Consider the following 22,320-nt stretch of genomic DNA (forward strand, 5'->3'; position numbering starts at 1 on the left):
ATCCTGTACGCATTCCTTGTCTCCCCCATTCGTGCTAAATGACCTGCCCACCTCATCCTCCTTGACTTGATCATTCTAATTATACTTGGAGAAGAGTACAAGTTATGAAGCTCCTCATTATGCTGTTTTCTCCAACCTCCTGTGATTTCATCTCTCTTTGGTCCAAATATTTTCCTCAACACCCTGTTCTCAAACACCCTCAGTCTATGTTCCTCCCTTAATGTCAGAGACCAAGTTTCACACCCATACAGAACCACAGGCAAAATTATAGTTTTGTATATTCTAATTTTTATATTTTTGGACAACAGACAAGAAGACAAAAGGTTCTGGACTGAATGGTAACAAGCATTACCTGAGTTCAATCGCCTCTTAATTTCCTCCTGAATCAGATTTTGATTTGTTACTGTTGTTCCCAAATATCTGAACTGTGCCACATTTGCAAAATATCTGTTTTCTATTGTTATGTTATGATTTTGCCCTGCATTTTGGTCATGAGAGAGCAACATATACTTAGTTTTCTCAGTGTTTACTTTTAGACCAACCTCTTTACTTGCGTGAATTAAAGTTTGTGTGTTTTTTCTATATGGTATCTACATTATCACCCAGTAGATTCACACCATTGGCACAGGCCAACAGCTAATGTGTCCCGTTTAATTTCAGTGCCACCTGGTTTCCCTGGACCTTCCTAATGGTATATTCTAAGGCAAAGTTGAAAAGGAGTGGTGATAAAGCATCTCCTTGTTTTAGACCATTCTGGATAGGAAATTTATCAGACAAATGTTTACCTACACAGACTTTACTATACATTTCGTTTAAACACATTTTAATCAACCTAACTAGTTTCATGGGTATCCCAAACTCTATCAGAATATTGTACGATACTTCCCTCCTAACTGAATCGTTGGCTTTCTTTAAGTCTATGAATAGCTGATGTACTGTCATCGTACTCCCATTTTTTTCTCCAATATTTAACAAATGCAAAAGATCTGATCTGTAGTTGATCTGTTACGTTGAAACCCACACTGATAATCCCCAATAATTTCATGGACTTAACCCTGAAAGAAGAATATTGGACAAAATTTTATATGAAGTTGATAGCAGTGATATCCCCCGATAATTACTATGGTCAGTTTTATCACCCTTCTTGTGAACTGGTACAATAATAGACTCCTTCCACTGATCAATACCGCGAACTTAAAACAATAAATGTTACCTTAGAAATGTTTAATTAAATGCTGAAGTCAAATAATACTTTAAATTATTTGAGATGAAAAATCTATGATAACTTCCTTATGATTATGTAGGTACACACTCAATAATGGTCTTAGGACCAAAATATGTCACGTTAACTGAAATACAAAGTTTTATGGATCTTTTATTTAGACAACTGTTAGATCTATTATGTAGTACCAAAGTATGAGTTCGAACATACAGTGCTTTCAGTACGTAAAATGTTAGTGTCATATGATAGATGACTGGTGAATTAGTGAGTAACAAATTAGAAGAGATGCGCAAGGAAGCAGCTGTGACCTAATATGAAGTACCATCATGGAATTTGCAAGGGGAAAGAAAAATCATACAAAATTGGTCACAATACCAGGTCCTCATCTCCCAGTGTGAAGTTGGATTGCTGGTACTTCACTGTATTTTGTAGGACTATTATAAATATAGTTCTTCTGTGATTTCACTTACATATAATACTTTTCTGTGATATATAAAGTTCATTATGCAATTCATATGCAAGTCTAACAAAGATGAGATTTTTGGCAATATATTTGAAAGCACTACTAAAGAAGAGTGAAGAGTCCTGCAAATTTATCTTCATTTACCTTTCTGGCGATAACTATGTGCTTCCTAAGTCACCAAGCACTAGAGGAGGAAATTCTCAATCCCCTTGAGATGTCAAGATTTTGTTCGATGCAATTGACCTGCAATTTGTTTTAAAAACCGACATTAATAATTTATGTACACCCCATTCATGAATAAAAAACTAAATGTTGGTCACCTACTTTTGATGTACTTTAACCCATGGTACGATACTATTCTACCTGTCCCTGGGTTGACATACAACAAACGCCATGACTATTTCCCTGCTTAATTATTACCATGCTACAGACCCAAAACACCCACTAACGTATTAATGTGATGACTCTTATCGTATTATCATTAATAATGAATCCGCATATGTATGATTATGATCCGTATTTGGTAGCAAATAACATAAAACCAGAGTTAACAAATAAATTGGGTTCTGGCTATTTCTCAGTTTTGGTATAACTACAGCGGAGCTGGAATGTTTAATCTATAATATAAATACCTATTTATGCAAGTCAAAAGCCTACTTTATCAGGCATTTTCTTCGCCCTTTCACGTTCACAAATTCACAAACACCAAATTAACTGACGCCTAACACGCTGTTTTAAACGAGCATCATACCGACTGATCACCAAACATTTACAAATGATATTTACCACCAATGACTACGTAGGTGACATTCACCATTCCGGTTCTTCCGGATTACATGCCGATCAATGTCATGGATGAACTACATAACGGATAATCAACAGAATGCTGTAGGGCGATGGGCACACTAAAGACGTTGGAAACCGAAACGCACCTCAGTTTCCGAAAAATGTCGTCGATTTCAAGCAGCAACTGGTTTCCAGATAGGCAGGCGCACACTGAGGAAACTTACGTTTGTTTAGTTGCTCACATCACCTCATGGGAGTGTGTTTGCCCGCCAATTCCGTGCACTGTTTTTCTTCAATGTCAGATAATAATAATAATAATAATAATGATCCTGTAATGTTATGGCAGTGGTTGAGACGATACAAGAGGAGAAGGCAGGAGAAAAGGAAACACAGGGTTCATCCATTCATTCACGACAATTAAAACTCAGGTGTTAATATTGTTTCGAAAAAACTTTAGCAGGTTCTAGAACTGTTCAAATCATTTTACAGAATGAGCATTTAAACTTTTTCTTTATTAGTGGATCTTGTAGGACCTCAAATTCGAAGACAAGATAGAAATTCTCGTACAGCTGTGTCAGCAGAAGAAAGACTATTGATTATTCTGAGGCAAGGAAAGTTATTTTTATTTATATACCAATTCTGTAGATCTCTAAACAAATACAATACCACAGCTAGACGTTTTCTCTTTACATTGTTTGTTATAACCAAAATGATGGCGATGATGGAAGGCAAAGAATGTCAAGGGTACAGCGCCTGCAAGATCAGCTGGCTGATTACTTCTTAACACCAGCAGGTGCAATTTCCTCTCAGTGGAGTTATATTAATTGAATTCAGCTGATAATTGTAAAGAATGAGGGCTAACCCAAATGCTGACTTGTGTCACAAAGTACGAACCAAATTGTTGTAGTTGTTGCACAAGAACAAAATTAGCAACTCCGTCAACTTGTGCCCTCTAAACAAAGAAAAGAATCACTGAAGTGCCCTACAGAACAGTTGATACTAGGAAACAACGCAGCAATGCAATTGTGAGAAAACTGGCATGCTCCGTTGCCTGGAAATTGAGTTTCTCAGTCCCCCCGCAAGGTGCGTTGCGTTTCCTCAATTTGCGCTGGTCCATTCACTAACAAGTGCTCAACTCGGGCTGATAACATTTCTCGGAACACGCAATTGCGTTGCGGTTGTCCGTTTCCTTGTTGTGCCCTCGGCCAAACGCTTGATTAGTTGCTAACATCATCTTAAGCGATCTTAAATGGGTAAGCGGCCTCCGTAGTCTAGAGGTAACGTTCCCACCTCATGACTCGTAGTACGCGGGTTCAAATACCCGGCGGAGGTCGTTGAATTTTTAAGGGCGGAAAAATTCAGGGAACAAGTCCTCCGGGAGGGACTTTAAGCCGTGGGTCCCGTGTCGTAGCTTTACGGCACGTAAAAGAACCTCATATCTCCAAAGGAGGTCACTGAGCCAAATTAACGGACGTTTCCCACCCAACAGCAGTCTCTAATACCTCTGGTAGATAGGGGAAGCATTATAGATACCTCTCAGCTAGTAGAGCCGGTCTCGCTGGCTGGGCGGGACTGATGGTAAGCACCAGTACCGGTAGCATATAGAGACTGGTAGAAATCATAGAGGGAAGCACAATGGACCAATACAGGTCTCAGTGCATGGGGAAACCCACCCTCTCCAATAACTAACTAACCAAGTGGGTATGTTCTTCCGACGTAATGCATGATTGTATTTTTTAATTTCGTGCTTTCACCTTCTGTAATGGAAGATAATAATACTGATCTTGTCATAATATGGTGGTATTTGAGACCGGTGGAGACGACATGAGAAGTGAGGACGACGACCACCCTCCTTCCGCGTAACATAGTTCGGCTGTATACGGCCATCATCATGTATCTTTTATCTCGCTAAATTTGTTGAACTGTATGACATTTCGTGTCGCGTATGAACGCGATATTTCCGGATTAAAACAAATTGACCTTAATTAAAACAAACTAATTAACGTCCCAATATTTTCCCGATGGTCGTCGTCGTCCTCTCTTCTCGCGTCTTCTCCACCGCTTTAAATTACCACCATATTATAACAGAATCAGAATTATTATTTTCCATTGTAGAAGGTAAGAGCACAAAATTAATAAATACAATCATGCATTACGTCGGACGAACATACGATGATGTAACTACTCAAACATAAGTTTCCTCAGTGTGCGCCTGCTAATCTGGAAACCAGTTTCCTGCTTGGAATACATATGCGACACTACTCACACATTGCGGTTGCGTAGTGGTTTCTACCTTGGTGTGCCCTCACCCTAAAACGAGGATGCGAATCTAAAAAAATTCAGTGATATTTCTATCAATGGACCTGAGTGTTTCTGGATCCACATCCGAATGATTAGTGTATGCCCCCTCAAAAGCCTCAAGAGAAAGTATCACAACAGGAGACCTACTGTTGTCTTCTACCACCGTGCAGCGAACAAATTAATAAAAATTATGGGATTGCCATCACATAGACGAACATTTGTTTGAATGACAATAACCCCCTTCTCTTTTATTTGTAAACAGAAACAGGCTGCAAAACTTCAAGCACAAATTAATATCAGAAAGACGTCAGGCAATATATCAGGGCATGTGTGCTCCTAAGTGTTCCACTCAGATAATATACAAGTTTCATGAAACGTATTGCGAAGCATTATGTCGGTTTAATCGCCACTGGTCCTCACCAGCACAGTTGGTTTCGGGTCCCACCAGGAACCATGATCATATTTTTTGTATTCAAGGTCATCTCTACAGCAAAAAGAAGGGTCTGACTACTGCAGGTCACTCCCCCACTAGTGGGGGCTGACCTGCGGCCTCGAACTGGGTTCTGTCGGTGAGGTATACTGCTGCTGGTTCTCGCTAGCACAGTGATTCTTGGTTCCGAATCCTTCAGGATTCATGCAGCTCGTGGTCATGTTTCACTGTCTCACGACTCTCCAATCGCTCCAATCCGCTCCAGTCCCAGTACGAGGTCGCGTAGTCGCTTTTCGTAATCCGTGGCAACTAGTGTGATGTGTGCAGGATGTTTGACATCGTGTACTCGACGTGACCAGTGTGAAGGGCTCTGTCGATATAAAGGATAACTACTATTCTGGTCGATTCTAGTTATAGTTCTGCCATCTATCATGTTCACAATTGAAGTCGTTTAAAACAAATAGAAAATATTGATTCTTCTTCTTGTCCTTAAACCCAGTAAAATTATCGGTATATTAATTAGCAGTGGTTTTATGCTTATGCCGAAAATATAATATTTGGGCTTATTCTTAGTGGTTAGTGGTCCCGTACTTGCTTTATGAAACCTCCCGGGTTTAATATGGCGGATAACAAAATATTTGGCATGTTAGTAAACGAATTCGTACTTCTCATTACACTGGCGAATTGTGCGTGATTTTCACTTGTAAGTCACCGTTGTATGAGAAGAAATGAGTGAATAGATTTTGATGTAATTTACAAAGTGTTTGCATATGCGTTAATTCGTGTTTGCTGGAAAGCGTCATAGATGAGCGGCCTTAGCATTGCAGTGGCGGCAGTGTTGTTAGCGATGTTTATTTTGTGGGTATAAAGAAAATTGAGAGTGGTGACTGGTATGTTAAAGTTTTGAAACAGTGAAGAAATGAGTTTTGGCATTTGTTTTCAGCACAGTAGGACATGAAAGCAGTACAGTATGAATTTGCATTTATCATTGCAATTTAACGCATTGGAGTATATTTATGATTGTGGTATTAACCATATTTCAGGCTGCTGACAAGATTACTCTTGTGATTGAGGAGTAACGTGTCTTGTGTCACTCACACAAGTGTTATTGTATGACACCGTTAGCCAAAACTCAATTTCCGACTCTCGAGTGTTGTGTGGTGTAAGAGACTCGTTACGTTAAATTATAAAGACATGATATTGATAACAGCTATTGGCACATACAGCATTTATGAAGGATTAAATGACGTTATCATGTTACAATTATTGCCGCATTTCTAAGATTTAGATAGAGAGGTAGAAATTGTCTGGCATGAATGACATTTTAAGAATTTTAAATCAGAATGTCAGTTTTTAATGAGCATCAGTTTGAGAAGAGACTGCAGTTGCTTAAGGACTCTCAAGAAAGTATACAGTCTTTGTCAACATGGTGCTTGCAGCATAGGCAGCATCACAAGAAGATTGTAGCGTGTTGGTTGCGTATTCTGAAGAAAGGTATGTCTTTTTAATGCTTAACTAATTTTTTCCTTCACACATAGGAACACAACATCACTGTTTCTCGTGGTTACAGTTAGCTTGGATCTGATGCATGTGCTAGTAACATTAATTCTTAAGGCTTTCTATGTATGAATGGGGACAAAAGGTAATGTAATAACGTTTATTTAGGTGCAAATGTTTGAGGCCAATGTCATTGAAGCTCCTTAAATCATACTGTTACTGTAAAATTAGAGGTAGCATTTTTACAGCCTGAAGTTTTGTACTCTCAAACATCATTGTCATTGGCAGAGGCATGGTTTAGGCTCTTCCAGAAGGCCAATTTTGATTTCAAGATGTAAGATTAATACAGTAAATTTAATAATGTTCTCTCCAGCTTTTATGTGAGCATCCTTGATGGTCTTTTGTGCTTCTGGGTTTGTAGTCTGAGCACAGTTTAGGAAATCTGGGTTCATTCTTCCTAGGTGTTGCTGTTTTGTTCGATAATTTTTAATTCTTGAATTTATGTCAGAAGTTTGTAGTTCATGTCACCTATTTTCATTGCATCTGTGTTTGGCCATTCAGTATTCTGGCATAGTTTCAGGAAGATAATTTGTACAGTTTCCAGTCTACCTTTTTGTTGTTTGTCAGTGTGCAGCAATTGGAGCCATTGAGAAGAGCTGATATTGCCATAATCGTAGAATTCAAATAGTGCCTCCCTTTCTAATGTTGCTGGCTAAGCTCTTAATAATTATACCATTTTTACTGAAACCTATGTAGTTTTATGTGATATCCTTTTGTCAGAATCCACATTAAAACCTAAATAATTAAAAGTTAGTGCTTGTTCAAGATTTTGTTCATATTCTGCAGTTTTAAATGTTATAGGGGGTTTACTTTTGAAGGCTGTAAGTTCTATTTTTTTAAAACATATGGATAAAATCAGATTTTGATATTTTGTTGTTTGCATTGTCATCCCATTGAAGTTACAGAACAACTTTTATGATATAGTTAACACATATGGGGGTCACAGAATTTGAGGCTAGTTTACTAGTAGTTACTGGACAGAACATATTGTAGTCTCACCTATCAAATTCCCATAATCGTCAAATGAATTTGAATTTTATTTAAGGTGACGACTTCAAACAAATAATTCTAACTTAAGTAACACTGTTGGTCACCATATTATAGATATATGCCAAATTTATATGAGGTGGCGGTTGTTGTATAGTGGAGATCTTGCCCATCAGGCTGATTTCATGTTAGTCATAACTCATAACTTGTAAAAATGTTACAGTAAGTTTAATTCCAATTTCAGCACACATGTAAATCATTGTTATGCAGTTTCTCATTTACTCATGCTCTGTTATGAGTGAAACTGTGAGTTAAGTTAAGGTTCTTGAAAGTTATATATTTTTGGAATCCAGGCGTTGTCTCTTAAGGCGGTGTTGGGGTGGGGGCTGTCACGCTACTATGGTTATGAAATGCATAGCATTCTTGTACAGTACAGTAGTTGTCTCTGTTCTTAACTAATTAAGCACTGAATTTAATGTAATTAGTGCTGTATACAACATTAAGATTTATTGGCAGTGTCGAATAGTAAGGTTACTGAAAACCGTAACATAAATGAAAGCAATATGAACAAAATATTATCTAAGACAGTATTATTTTTGGAAATAAAATAAAGAAAGAAATTTACTTCTTCAATGTGAAACCTGTGCTTGTGTTTTGCTGCATAAAAACTTAATTCTGGGTCAAACTTTGGATAATCACACGCGGAGTCCATCATCAACTGAAATGAGACATTTTCTTTCTTTGCTCTTGATACTTGTTAAACAAGAAGAAGTGTCCTCATACATATAAGAAGTTGAAAACTGCAGCAGTATGTTCATTGCTTTCCTGTGAATGGAAGGATACTCTTCTTTCATAGAAATCCAGAACTTGTTCAGGGATAGGTCAGTATATCTCATTTTGAGTGCACAATCAGACTGCAGCACACAGAGGCCTTCCCTTTTAAAGTCAATTTTTTGGGCTGAGAATATGATTCAGAATAAGGATTTCTCACTCAGTCATATGCTTGTGTTGAAAGGGAGGAAAAATAATGTTTAATATTTGTTCTGTAGTTCTTCAAGGTGGTTTTCAATAAGACTTGAGACTTGCTGATATCCTTTTTCACTCTGAAGCCCCAGCATCAATGGAAACATTTCAAGATGCCCTTTCACAACACGATTTTTCCAAAGGTTCAGTTTCCTTTTAAATTCAAGAATTTTTCTCACTTGGTCGAAACATTTTCTCCAGGACCTTGCACAGATTTGTTCAGTTGGTTCATGTGAGGAAATATGTCTGCTAAGTAGGCTAGTTTGTCAGCCATTTTTCATATTCAAAGCAGTTCGCAAAATCTAGTATACTGTTTTCTTGGAAGTAATCCTGCAGTTCACCTCTCAGCTCAGACACCCTGTTGAGAACTCTTCCATTGGTAAGCCACTGGATTTCTGTATGTAGCTGAAGATTTATGTGATTTTTGACCAGGTTTTCACACAGTTTTTTAAACATTCTAGAGTGAACTGGTCTTTGATAAGGATAACCACTTTTGTAGCATCCAAAACGTTTTTCATTTCATCTCTCACGAGTTTTTGAAACCAGTACCTCTCTGTAAATATGCGTAAAACAGTATGTTGTGACAGTGTCAGGATTTTCTTTTTAATGGAGCCAACCATTGATGGAGCACTATTACTACACATATCTCCCAAGACAGAACATTTGCTTCCATATATGAAGACAAGACATTAAATTGTTTGTATCAGACAGCTGCTTGCAACAAAAAACATTTTCTCGAATTTCACCATCATTTACAAATCTTACAAATGCTATGACAAAATTAAGAGGCGATTGAACTCAGGTAATGCTTGCTACCATTCAGTCCAGAACTTTTTGTCTTCTTGTCTGTTGTCCAAAAACATAAAAATTAGAATATACAAAACTATAATTTTGCCTGTGGTTCTGTATGGGCGTGAAACTTGGTCTCTGACATTAAGAGAGGAACATAGACTGAGGGTGTTTGAGAACAGGGTGTTGAGGAGAATATTTGGACCGAAGAGAGGTGAAGTGACAGGGGGTTGGAGAAAACTGCATAATGAGGAGCTTCATAACTTGTACACTTCTCCAAGTATAATTAGAATGATCAAGTCAAGGAGGATGAGGTGGGCAGGTCATGTAGCACAAATGGGGGAGAGAGGAATGTGTATAGGATATTGGTGGGAAAGTCAGAAGGAAAGAGACCACAGGGAAGACCAAGGCGTAGGTGGGTGGACAATATTAGAATGGATCTTAGATAGGATGGGATGGTATGGATTGGATAGATCTGGCTCAGGATAGGGACCAGTGGAGGGCTCTTGTGAACGCTGTAATGAACCTTTGGGTTCCATAAAATGCTGGGAAATTCTTGAGTAGCTGCAGAATTGGCGGCTCCTCCAGAAGGGCTCAGCTCCATGAGTAAGTAAGTAAGTAAGTAAGTAACAAATGCTACGACGTATGTATAAGGGGTGGGCCTTCTTGACTCTTGCATCGTGACCACAGTGATCTGTTGTGCCTTTGCTACAACATAACTTTTATTGGTGAAGTCTGTTGACTCATCAACCTGGATAGAGAAACTGTTATTTTTCAGGTCATCACACAAAATCTCTTCAGCATCGTGTGACATGTCATCAGTATGTGTATTTATCGTGTTGTTTGAAATTGGAGCATTTTCAATTTCTTATACTGGATTTTACCCACCATAATTTTACATGCTGACATTATTAGGTTGTCACCAACTATGTGACTTTCATTTCGTTTTCTGGGCAGTAAGTTCTGCTATGAAATAACTTGCTTCCTGAGCCTTTTCACCAACTGTGACTTTACTAACAAAAGCTTTGTTGTGTTTGTTTTGAGTGTCCAGTAGCTGTTTAAAAATAGCACTTTTACTGGTCATGTGGCTGCAATTTGAATTTAAATGTCTTTAATTTTTTGGAGCCGTTGGTGCATTTGTAAGTCGTTTGTCACAGACAGGACACAATGGAATAGGACAGCTTGAATCACCAGTCCTTGCGAAGCCCATTGATAAGTAGCTTACATTGTTGCGACAGAACCTTTGCTGTATCTGTTTGTGTGCTAATGCAGTGAAATTTGTCAGAAAGTCTTCACATGGAACCATGAGACATTTCTATAAAACACAAGAGTAGAATGGCATAATAGATAACTAAATGAGAAGACTGCAAAAAAAAAATCGAAAAACTTCACAGTGCTTCTGACCTACAAAATCCACCTTATGCAGTGTTCACAACAAGCATGTGCAGTATTCCTCCATGACAGTGTTGCTAATCACAAAGTGCCAGTCCTCCGTGCATGCCTGCCTCCATTTGTTCCACCCTCCCATGTGAGATACTGCAAAAGAATGAAAATGACTATGAGCTGTTGCCAGTCACTGGCCCAGTGATCATCTTCCAAAACAAGTTTTAGTATAAAACCTGTAAATGACTATGATGCATCTTCATTAAAATCATTCAGAAGAAATTCTGTTTTCCACTTTTATTAATGTTATTTTGTTTAGAGCATTTTTAAGTTGTGGTCTAGTGGTCAAGAGTTCCTGGCTACAGACCCAGAGGTCCAGGTTCGATTCCCGACACTGCCAGATTTTCTGAGAAGTACTGGGTCTGGTCCACTCAGCCTCGTGAATATAATTGAGGAGCTATTTCAAGGAAATCGCGGCTCCGGTCTAGAAAACCGAAATTATCCGCTAAAGTTGGCACTATCTTCGTTGACAAGCGGCGGTCGTTCGGTTGGTATAGTTCACTTGTGGGCTCAAGTTACGGAGTTTATTAAGATACACGTATATGTATTTATTGTCGCGTGTTTGCTATGCATTGCAACAAGAATTTTTTTGGGTTCTCGGATTTGAACGAATATTTATTGGACAGTCACTTTTACACTCACATTTACAGTTATTTTCCACTTACAATGTCCTTTAGACGTTTCTTCTTTAATGTTACAACACTTCTGCTCCGTTATATTGGTGAAGTGTGTTCTACTTGGAGCTCAACTTTTCTTGGTCCCTTGTCGGGTAAGAACTCTTGTGTTCTAAGGTCAAATACAAACTGCTGGTCTGAGTCTGAGGCTCATTTTATGACCGACGGTCAGTCGGCCAGTCCGTCTTGGCATAAAGGACAGTTACGGTTTTTTTTTTTTTTTTCACCCTCTCTGACGAGAATATGGGTCTGTCTTTTGTATATGCTGCTGGTCCTTGCCAGTGCAGTCTTTCTTGGGTATGAGATCCTTGGTACTCGAGACCATAACTTACTGTCTCAAATTTGAGACTTCCCTTTTCGTCGCCTTCTGCAACTCACAGGGTCATGGTGGAGGTATTCGAACCCGCCTCCACACGGGCCTCCTATGCTGGTCACTGGCTGATGTTGGACTTTTATAACGTGCATCTTGGACTAAATAGGGAATACCTTGTTGAAGGGTTATTTCTGCCCTCTGTTATGCAATGAATGCGGGAATACTTGTCTGCCTCAACAATTCATGTGTAACGGTGGAAACTCCACTGTTAGATTGCTAGCCATTGTATAGCAATGAATGCTTTCCAATTCCTAGCCATGGTAGCGGGAATGTCACTTGTTTCCTAGGAAATCAACCCAGATCTCAACCATTCCGTCTTTTTGGCGTCATGCCACAATATATATATATATGTGTGTCTGTGTGTGTGCGTGTGTGCATGTGTGAAGCATCAGTCGAGGTTTTATATCTCCTCATGTTAGGTGAGAGCCAGTTTTAAGTTACTACAGCCAGTGCTTGCACACTTGAAATAGTAGCAGTGTAACAATGTTTGTGATTTTATTGTATCTGATTTATGTCGAGTAATCTGTTCCTTGTAGATTTTCTGCATGATTTACGCAGCAGGCCCAGACTGTTTCTAACACACCATAGGTTTTTTCATTCATTATTATCTTAATGTCTTTATGAAGGTTTTTTCTTTGCAACTGAATGTTTCAATTCAGCACACATGTTCGGCTGTTAGGTCATGTTGCTTTGAAAAATCCACTGTGGAAGACAGTTCTTGCCACTTGGCCTATTGAAACATGTTATGTCTTCTGTCATTATCACTAAGAATCTATTGAAGGTTTCCCCCCCCCCCCGAAATGCAGCAAAGAATAATGTCTAAGTACTGGTGTTTCACATGGAGCAGTGAAGAAAATGATTTGTGAACAGCTTGTTGTGTGAATTAGTACCTTGTATAGATTTAACTAGTTGGCAATAAAATCGGGGGGGGGGGGCAAGTGGAAGTGAAGCAAATACAAACCAGCCTCACCAGGTGGTGGACTCTGTTGTCACAAACAAGCACGGGCAATATAACCCCATCATCTTGTGAGGAGGAAATGCCCACTGTAATCAGGCAGGCCTGATGCCGTGTGGAGGTGGTAGCGCCACCTTAGGCTAGGGTGCTTCAGGCCAACTCCCTGACCACTCTGAATTTAAAACAGTTTTCAGTAGGTCTGCAAGACTTGTAGATGAATTATGCTCCTGAGGGAACTATAGAATATATCAATTATTAATATAAAAGCTGGGATAGTTCATTCAGTATAATGACTTCCTTTGCCACTGCATCCATACTGGCTCTGGGGCCCACCAAGCCTCCTATACAAAGTGCATGAAGCTTATCACTCACCTCTGTCTAGTACCAAGCTGTATTTCTGCTTCCCCAGCACTTCATGGAGCTTAATGGAGCACAGGACAATTTCTCATTTACCTTCAATCAACTAACAACAATGCCATTTCTGGAGTTAGTCAGTTCTCTGATGTAATGTAGCAGCCGAAAGTCTGGAATAATTGGGCCAGAATAAATTGGCCACTGCCAGATAATGGCTCAATAAACATGTATCGCGGCAACAAATATACACACGACAGTAGATGAACTGTGGGAAATGGTGTTTTCTATGTGGCCTGTTCTGAGACCCTGTGAATGCACTTAGCAGATCATGACAGAGCTCAGTGGGGCCTAGTCAGAAGAAGGCAGAATAATGGCCATCATAAAAACTATGAAAACTCACAAAGAAAATGACCGCCAGAGTTCATAGGCTGTAAATGTGACTGTGCTGGCCAGGGAAAGCAGCAGTTGTAAATGACAGACTGTCTTCTCATTGGAGAGGGCTCCCCACATTAACAAACCCCAAATTGTCTGACAGTAATAAAAATCTTGTCTTGGGCCCGAGATGGGTGCTTGACACCAAGACAGACTGGCTGACTGAATTACTGGTGGCTATAATGTAACTTTGGCTGTGACTTTGACTTTGACTATGTCTGGGCTAACTGCAAGCAACCACCCCAATGTATATGGTGTGGTGGCGGTCACCTCCACAAGGAATGCCCCATAAAATGGCAGTACAACTGCATGTTGGTGGGCAGAGAGGAACCTGATCGCTCTAACTATTGAGGCTGCAGGCACGCCAAGGAAGAGATGTGAAAGAGAAAGTTGTAGAGACCATCCAAGACTGCAACGGGAAGGGTGTTCTCTTCCAGCCACATGAGCCCAGGTCTATCCATTGCAGTGGTGCTATGTAGCAATGCACAGCAACAGCAGGAGCCTCAGCCACCCTCAGTTGCACAGGCCTGCCCTGCCACAGTGGGAGAAATGTGTGCTCCCCTCCATTGAGGCACAGCCAACAACACGTACCAAGTCAGTAGGTTCAAGGTCGTAATGCAAACAGATTGTCTCTGACGGACATGTTCAAAGTAGTCACAGTGATATTCCAGCAGATCATGACAGCTCCATGGGATTGAGTCAGAAGAAGACAGTATAATGGCCGTTACAAAAATTGTATGAAAACTCGTGAAGAAAAATTGTTGCTAGAGTTCATAGGCGGTAAATATGGCTGCTAGCGGTGGCCAGGATCAGTTGTAAATGGCGAATCCTCAGCTGTCTGACAGTAATAAAAATCTGGTCTTGGGCCTCAGATGGGTGGTTGACATGAAGACAGTCTGGCCATCTGACTTTCAGTTGTTAAATAACTTTGACTCTACTTACAAATGGTGCACCTGGACACTGTGACCACAGATATACTTGTGCCAAAACTACAGTGCAACAATGATAGCACCTACACAAAAAGACTGACCCCTCTTTCATCAAAGAGGAGGCTGTGTTTCTAAACATGTACATGTCTAGGAGAGAATAAAAATCTTGGTCATGGATCTTGAGGAGACTGAAGCCAGGAATGACTGTGCTGGTGAAGGGTCATGGATCTTGAGGAGACTGAAGCCAGGAATGAGTGTGCTGGTGAAGGCCAGCAGCAATCTAACCGACCTATTGATCGAAAGCAAGCTTCACTGTGCTTGTGAGGGCCAGCAGCAGTTTAGCATTCATTCAGTCACTGAAGTGATACCACTCATGAAAGCTGCACACTTGCTTATCACACTGCAGGTCTGGGTTTCTCATGTGCAGCCCAGAGCCCCTAAAGGAGTGTTGTGTATGGAGGCGGGGTCGAATACTTCCACCATGACCCTGCAAGTTGAAGGAGGCAACAAAAAGGGAAGTCTCAATTCTGGGACAGTAAAATATGGTTGCGAGTTCCAAGGGACTTGGACCTGAGAAAGACCACGCTGGCAAGGGCCAGCAGCATATGCGAAAGACAGACCCGTCCTCTCGTCCCACAAAAATAAGACTAATTGTCAAACGGTAATATTTAATATCTGGTCATGAGCCCCAGATGGGGTTCGATACCAAGACTTACTGACACCATCAGTCGCAATATGACTTTGACTTTGTTGGGACAACTGAGGACTGATTCGGGGATACCTACCTGAAGAACTAGTTGCAATCACAGTTCTTCAACAGTAATGAGGAGTTGATGGAAGGTGCCAAGACATGGCTGAGCTCACAGGTGGCAGACTACTTTGACACAGGCATACAAAAACTTATTCCCTGAAGATACCAAGTTTTATTTAGGGATATTGTCTCATAAATTACTGAAATTTAATCAGTGTCATTTTAGCCATGTTTGAGAAAATTATCAGCTTGTGTTTTGGGGCTGATCCGGAGGGTCCGTAGCTTTGTAGGTGGAATGTTCACATTCACTAGGCACTGACCTAAGGTGCTTAAACTTTTGAGCACTGAACATGAATAGATTCTGTCAAATCATTCAGCTGGTGATGATGTGGCATTTGTACACCCATTCATACAGACAACATACCAAAACTACTTTTTTGTAAGCTAGGCGCTTCATGTAAATCCATCAGAATCTCAAAATCGATCACATTATTTTTGATGTTTACTACACATATGAGAAAGTAAAGGTAACAGAACTTAAATACACTGGGCAGAGGATTCATTGTGTGAGTAGCATGTAACAGTTGGTGACAAGCAATAGTCTGTACAGTTTCTTCTGTTTAGAGAATGATATTTTGTACAAAAATGAAATAGTGAAATGGCTGTTTATATTGACATGTGAAACAGGATGTCCCAGGCATCATCACAAGGAGTAAGTTATCTTGAAACTTATTTGTTCTGGTTCACATGAACTACTTGTTTAGAACCTCAGAAAATTTATCTATCTTTCTTCTGGGATATGATGCTGTGCAGTTTGGTGGGAATTTACCGATCTTCTGTAAAGCAGTGGGAACCTTCTACTAGACTGCATGGTGTCAGTCCACATCTGCATAGTCACTGCCATGAGAACCTCAAATTTCACATCATTATATCTAGTTGCTGCTTGGATGTGAATGTGTAAAAAATTTGGACATCTGGCAAATTATGTTGTTATATGACAACTGAAGTAAAAATGAACATTTCTTGACATAAATCTGTTTTTTAAGTTGAACATTGATGGATGCCAAAATGCACAGTCCATTGTTCTGGGCTAATTTGTGTATGTATTGGACCTAAATAGATGACAGAATGGGCAGTGGAATCCAGTTTAGCCTCTTGGTGTATGGGGCATTCTCATCATCTTTTCCTTTCAAGTGAGCATTGTAGATTGAGTTACTTACATAAGCCATAGGCCGCGCCATAGCTCAAGCGGTTAGTCACTGGCTTCCCACCGCGGTAGCCCGGGTTTCGTCCTGGGTCTGGTCAAATGGGATTTGTGGCAGACAAAGTGGCGCTGGGGCAGGTTTTCTCCAAGCACTTCGATTTCACCTGCCAATCTTCATTCCACCAATTGCTCCACAATCACCCTCACCTATCATCTGGGGCTGGTACAATAGGCCAGAAGTGGCCCCGGTACAAGGGACTTAGTCCCACCCCACTAGCAATAAAAAAATACACAAGCAATTGATGTTCTGAATGACCGTACAGATTTGAAGACCTGAGCCAGGTATATGTGTTTCACATCTTCATATTTCATATTCGTAAGATACAATTCAGTATTATTCTGTCATGTATGGACAGACCTCCCGGTTGGTCTGTTCTCTCAGGGTTTTCAAACGATAGCTTCATGTCCGTTTCACATTCACCCCTAGCATAATGCATGCTGTATCCATCTTTTTCTTTGTGTTTTAATTGGTGTAGCAATATTAAGTAAAAAGTTCAGTGAAAAATTGCTTCAGTGAACCATTACGTATATTAAGTGAATTTAGATGGACTCATGCATACTACTTAGCCAGTAGTCCAAAAAATGAGTTCTAAATATTGGACCTATCATTAAAGACTTAATGTTACGCATTAACCTACTTGAAAGCACAGTAGCCCATAATATCCAAAATAATCGTTTCAGAAATTAAGTTGTAATTGTTGCATTTTGAAAACTATCGGCTCTTAGCAAAAAATGGGTTTATGAAAATTTATCCATTTACTTGCATTCAGAGTTTTGAAATGAACAGTCCTTGTACTTAGTTGATTTTTTTAGAATAAGATTATAATTTTGACATGTTTGCTTCAGTATGACTTTGTATTCAGCTCTGAAAAGTGACAGAAAATTGCATTGACAAAATAATTAACATATTAAATTCTGTGAATACTTGCTGCTGTTCACTTCAGATTATTTTTCCTTCCATTTTCTCTCTTAATAATGCAAAGATTAATATACGGAATTGTAATTTTATTTGTTATGTATGAGTGACAGTGTGTTGTGATTATTGGAAGAGTGTAGATTAAAGGTGTTTGAGAACAGGGTGTCAGGAGAATATTTGGTTCCAAGAAGGAGTAAATAATGGGACTCTGGAGACAACTGCATAACAAGGGGCTTTATAACTTATTTCCCTTCAGCAAGTACTATCATGATAATTGAGTCAGGGAAGATGAGATGGGTAGGGCATGTAGCATGCATAGGAAAGATTGGAAACAAATGGCTCTATTTGGTTCAGGACAGGGACCAGTATTGGGGTCTCATGAAAGTGGGTTCCATAAAAGATGGGGAATTTTTTTATTAGATGAGCAGCTGTTGGAATTTTCAGAAGATCTGTGCTCCATTAAATTAGTTAATTAGTTGGTTGGTTGATCGTTCAGTTAGTCAGTTCATTTGTTCTCCCTATTCCTTACACAGTGAATTCCTTCAGTTTGCCAGAAAGGAAGAGGTTAAATATACTGAAAATTCATAACTGGAAGAATTATAAAGAAAATTGATAGTATAACATGTAGTACTTATAGGATATTGTGGGGTTACAAACACCACTCCATCACAGTGAAAATATGTGTAGAAGAAAGTGTAAATGTAAATGCTGACAAGTATGACATTAATTCACAGAAGGTTTTGGGAATGCTGAAGAAAATTGTTGTTGGTGTGTGTGTGATTTTTACACTGGTAGGACCTTAATTAAAATGTTTACAAAGGTTCTCATAATGATTATGATAGGATATCTAGATTTAATTTTAGGTGATGATTTGAAAGGCAAAAAGAAAAACTGTGTTTTATTGCATACATACATACATGCTATTGACATAAGTGATTGTTTCTTCGTCACTGTGTTTTTCTTTTCGGAATAAATTGAATAGCTTCATATTGTTACGTGCACGTACAAGATGGGGAGGGCGCTGAATCTGGAACACTTCTGTGTTCTTAAATATAGCACAGGTTGTGTATGAAGCTAAGTTGTAGCCAAGTAATTACCTCTACCATGTTTATTCTCTATAAGAATCTGTAAAGATCAATCACTTTCTTATATGGAATCTGTTCTTACTTGTGAAACTAGAGACAGCCAATAATGATATAAACCACATAGGTCCATTGTCATGAATGAAATTCGATTCAAGCGGAACTTTTTTATAGGGTGAAAATGAATATATCTTATTGCCTGTTGAATTAACCATAAGTTTTAGTAATTATTTAATGAAGTTAAACGTTTTACTAATTATCATGTTATATCTTTTTGGTACAGTGAGGATTGAACATCGTTTGACTCTTTTTTATCTGGCAAATGATGTAATCCAGTACAGCAAGCGGAAGAATTATGAATTTGTGGAGAGTTGGGGTACTGCTCTTCAGAGAGCAACAACTATGGTTCGGTAAGTCAGCTTTGTCTTAAATTATTTTAAGTGCAAATAGGCTCACAAAATCACTGTAATTACTTCCTCTGTAAATCATTATTTACCCTTGTCTTCTGAGCATAGCTTCTTCCGATATAAAATTGAGTTCTGATAAGGACTCATAAAGCATGCTGATGCATACATGTGTAGTTTTACAGGTTTATTGCTCTTATGTAATTTTATTTCTGTCATAAACTTGGTTATAGATTCAGTGTTAAAATTCATTGAATGTAATGTGAAAGTTATTCAGTAATTGGTCAACTAGTTCAGAAGTTGAAATGGGAGATGCACATACACAAGACAGTGTAGTTTTCTCAGGAGTGTACTTTCTTTATTTATGTAAAGTAAATAGGCAAATGACTAAAAAATGAATGCCCTAAATCAACCATAATTAATCTGAGCTTGTGCCATCTTTCCACATGCAGCCAGGCAGAACAGTGAATAGTTCTGCTGTTAATGCAGTATCCCTTCGTTTTTTTTTTGTTCCATAATCAAGCTGTATCACACTGAATTTGAAAATTACAGTGTTAACGATGAATGTAAATGGGTTAGTGCCCAATAGTAGAATTGGATGAGCATTAATCTCTGCTGAGGGGCATGCGGTAGTGTAGTTGGTTGAGGGGCTATGCTACAAGCCGGAAGGTTGCGGGTTCAAGTCCCGATGAGGTCATTGGATTTTTTTCAGTTGACCTAATCCTTCCAGCTGCACTAGGCCCTTGGGTTTACTCAGCCTCTAACAGAAATGAGCACCAGGAATTACAAGGTGGTTCAAATATGACCGGGACTGATTTTTTTTGTAAACAAGCCACACTCCGCAGCAGCCGTGTGACCTTGAGAGATTGAAGCCACAACCTTCACCCTCCCTCCTGTTAGGGTTAGAACCTGTTAGGTCCTGTCTGGAAGTTGCTAGAGTGATGCGAGAATAGAAGGTACCACGGAGCGTAGAACAACTCATTGTGATCAAATTCCTCATTGGAGAAAACATCTAGTCCACTGAAATTCACCACAGACTCCAACTCTCACGAACCCATGTGTTTGAGTGGTGTAAGTGCTTCAGAGAGGGCAGAGAGCGCATGGAGAATGAACCGCATGATTGTTGGCCGCGAACATCCATCACCGAGCCGAACATTGATCGTGCAGACGTGCTTATTCATGAGAATAGGCTCATCACTATCAAGGAACTTGGAGTAAGATCTGATCCAAGCAGAAGACAGGTGGAAAGCGGGTAGCCATCCTTCAAGAAAATCCACACCCCCATACGGCCAAAACAACAATGGAAACCCTTCGGAAATTGAAATGGAACCTTCTGACACATCCGCCGTACAGTGCCGATTTGGCTCAAATCAGACTTGCAAGGCATGTGGTTTGTGGACAACGACGCCGTCATTCCAGACTGTTCGGGAGTGGATACACCGCCAACCACAAGTCTTTGGGGGGGGGCATCAGGATGCTTCCAGAAAGTTGGAAAAATGTGTTGACTCCGGACGGGAGTACGTTGAAGACTGACATGTGCAAGTAAGTGTTTGGCAATTATGTTTTTTTTTTTTTTTTTAAATGAGTCCCAGTCATATTTGAACCACCTAGTAATTAAATAATTTTCCTGGGGAGTAAAGCGCGGCCAGCACATAAGGCTGACAACCTTACTGCCACGGCCTGGCACAGGGACAGCTTTACTTCTTTACTTTTTTTTTTTATTAATCTCTGCTGATTGTCTATTACAGTGTCACGTGTGAATGGTCGAGCTGGCTGAACAATGCATTTTTCAATATTACTACCATTGTCTTTTGATTAAAATATGGTCACCAGCCCCGTTATACCAGGAGATTTAAATTCTGTATTCTTGGATGATTACCATTTCATATTGTGTTCACTCCTATTGTATCCTAATTTTTAACAGATAATTCTGCAGTACATTATGTTTGTATTAAATACCACAACACCTGGCTAAATGGAGCCTTCATACTTTGTAGATACGAAACAGTTGTGTCGGCCACATGCATCCATATTTAAATAATGAAAAATATTCCTGTTTATTGGAAAACAAGGGAATGCTGTCACAGACAAACCTTAACCCTCAATATAACATACGAGTATATATATACATTATACCATACTTATTTTTCTTGGATAAGCATACCGTTTTGTGCAAACTTCTAGTGATTGTACTAATAAATCTGCTGGTTAATAGAACAGCACTGATGACTTCAAGATTTGAAATATGTTCTGATATTGAAAAAATAAATATTATATTATACTCTATTTGCTATTAGTAGGTTATATTAAACTGTAGATATATTGACAATGTAATTGCTATGTAGACAGTCATTAAAACAATTTGCTAACACACAGTCACTTTTGGAAATGAGCCCTTCTTGAGAAACTGAATTCATATTCAATTTTGCTGCTACTCATGAACTTCCCAGCATTTTATGGAACCCGAAGGTTCATTACTATGTTCACAAGATCCCTCCACTGGTCCCAATCCTGAGCCAAATTGATCCAGTCCATACCATCCTGACCTATTTCTGTAAGGTCCATTTTAATATTGTCTACCTCCCTATGTCTTGGTCTTCCTAGTGGTCTCTTTCCTTCTGGCTTTCCCACCAAAATACATATACCCTGTATATGTACGAGGGTCGTACTGAAAGTTGTGAGAAACAATCTTTTGTAAAGTAACATGCTTTATTATTGACAAACCAAGTACACCACCTCAATCTACAGACCTTTCTTTATTTTTCCACATAATCACCGCTTCTTTGTACACATTTCTCCCAGCGTTCTGGGAGTTTGAAAATTCCCCTTCTGTAAAATTCTGTTCCAGCCATCTGAAGATGCTGACGCACTGCTTTCTGAATTGCCTCCCGTGTCTCAAAACGTTGACAATGCAGCTGATCCTTCACAAATCCAAAAAGATGGTAGTCGAAGGGTGCCAGATCAGAGCTGTAGGAGGGGTGTGGAAGAACTTCCCACCTCATCTTTGCAATTGCTTCCAATGTGAGACGAGCGGTGTGGGGGCAAGCGTTGTCATGCAGGATGATGATGTTTCGTCCCGGACGTTTATCGCGCAATGCACAAAGGAGCTTGTGCAGTGTCTGGATATAATGAGCAGCATTGATGGTTTGCCCAGGTTCCAGGAATTTGGCCAGAATAAACCCCTC

General features: G+C 39.5%; 1 protein-coding gene and 1 long non-coding RNA gene across 2 annotated transcripts in view; one reads left to right on the forward strand and one right to left on the reverse strand.

Annotated features, from left to right (window-relative positions):
- Positions 1–2,465, reverse strand: part of LOC111866633 — a 6,590-nt gene extending 4,125 nt beyond the window's left edge. The window contains exons 1-2 of the long non-coding RNA XR_002843182.2: positions 2,318–2,465; positions 1,830–1,928 (exon numbers count right to left, since the gene is read on the reverse strand). This is a non-coding gene — a long non-coding RNA (uncharacterized LOC111866633). The remainder of the gene's footprint in view (positions 1–1,829; positions 1,929–2,317) is intronic.
- A 3,147-nt stretch (positions 2,466–5,612) lies between these two features.
- The window catches only part of LOC111866631, a 40,197-nt gene continuing 23,489 nt past the window's right edge, over positions 5,613–22,320 (forward strand). The window contains exons 1-3 of the mRNA XM_023855764.2: positions 5,613–5,712; positions 6,246–6,696; positions 19,015–19,141. Coding sequence (XP_023711532.1) covers positions 6,546–6,696; positions 19,015–19,141 — 278 coding nt within the window. The 5' untranslated portion in view covers positions 5,613–5,712; positions 6,246–6,545. The remainder of the gene's footprint in view (positions 5,713–6,245; positions 6,697–19,014; positions 19,142–22,320) is intronic.

This window comes from Cryptotermes secundus, unplaced genomic scaffold (assembly GCF_002891405.2).
Source record: "Cryptotermes secundus unplaced genomic scaffold, Csec_1.0 scaffold967, whole genome shotgun sequence".
Classification (NCBI taxonomy): domain Eukaryota; kingdom Metazoa; phylum Arthropoda; class Insecta; order Blattodea; family Kalotermitidae; genus Cryptotermes; species Cryptotermes secundus.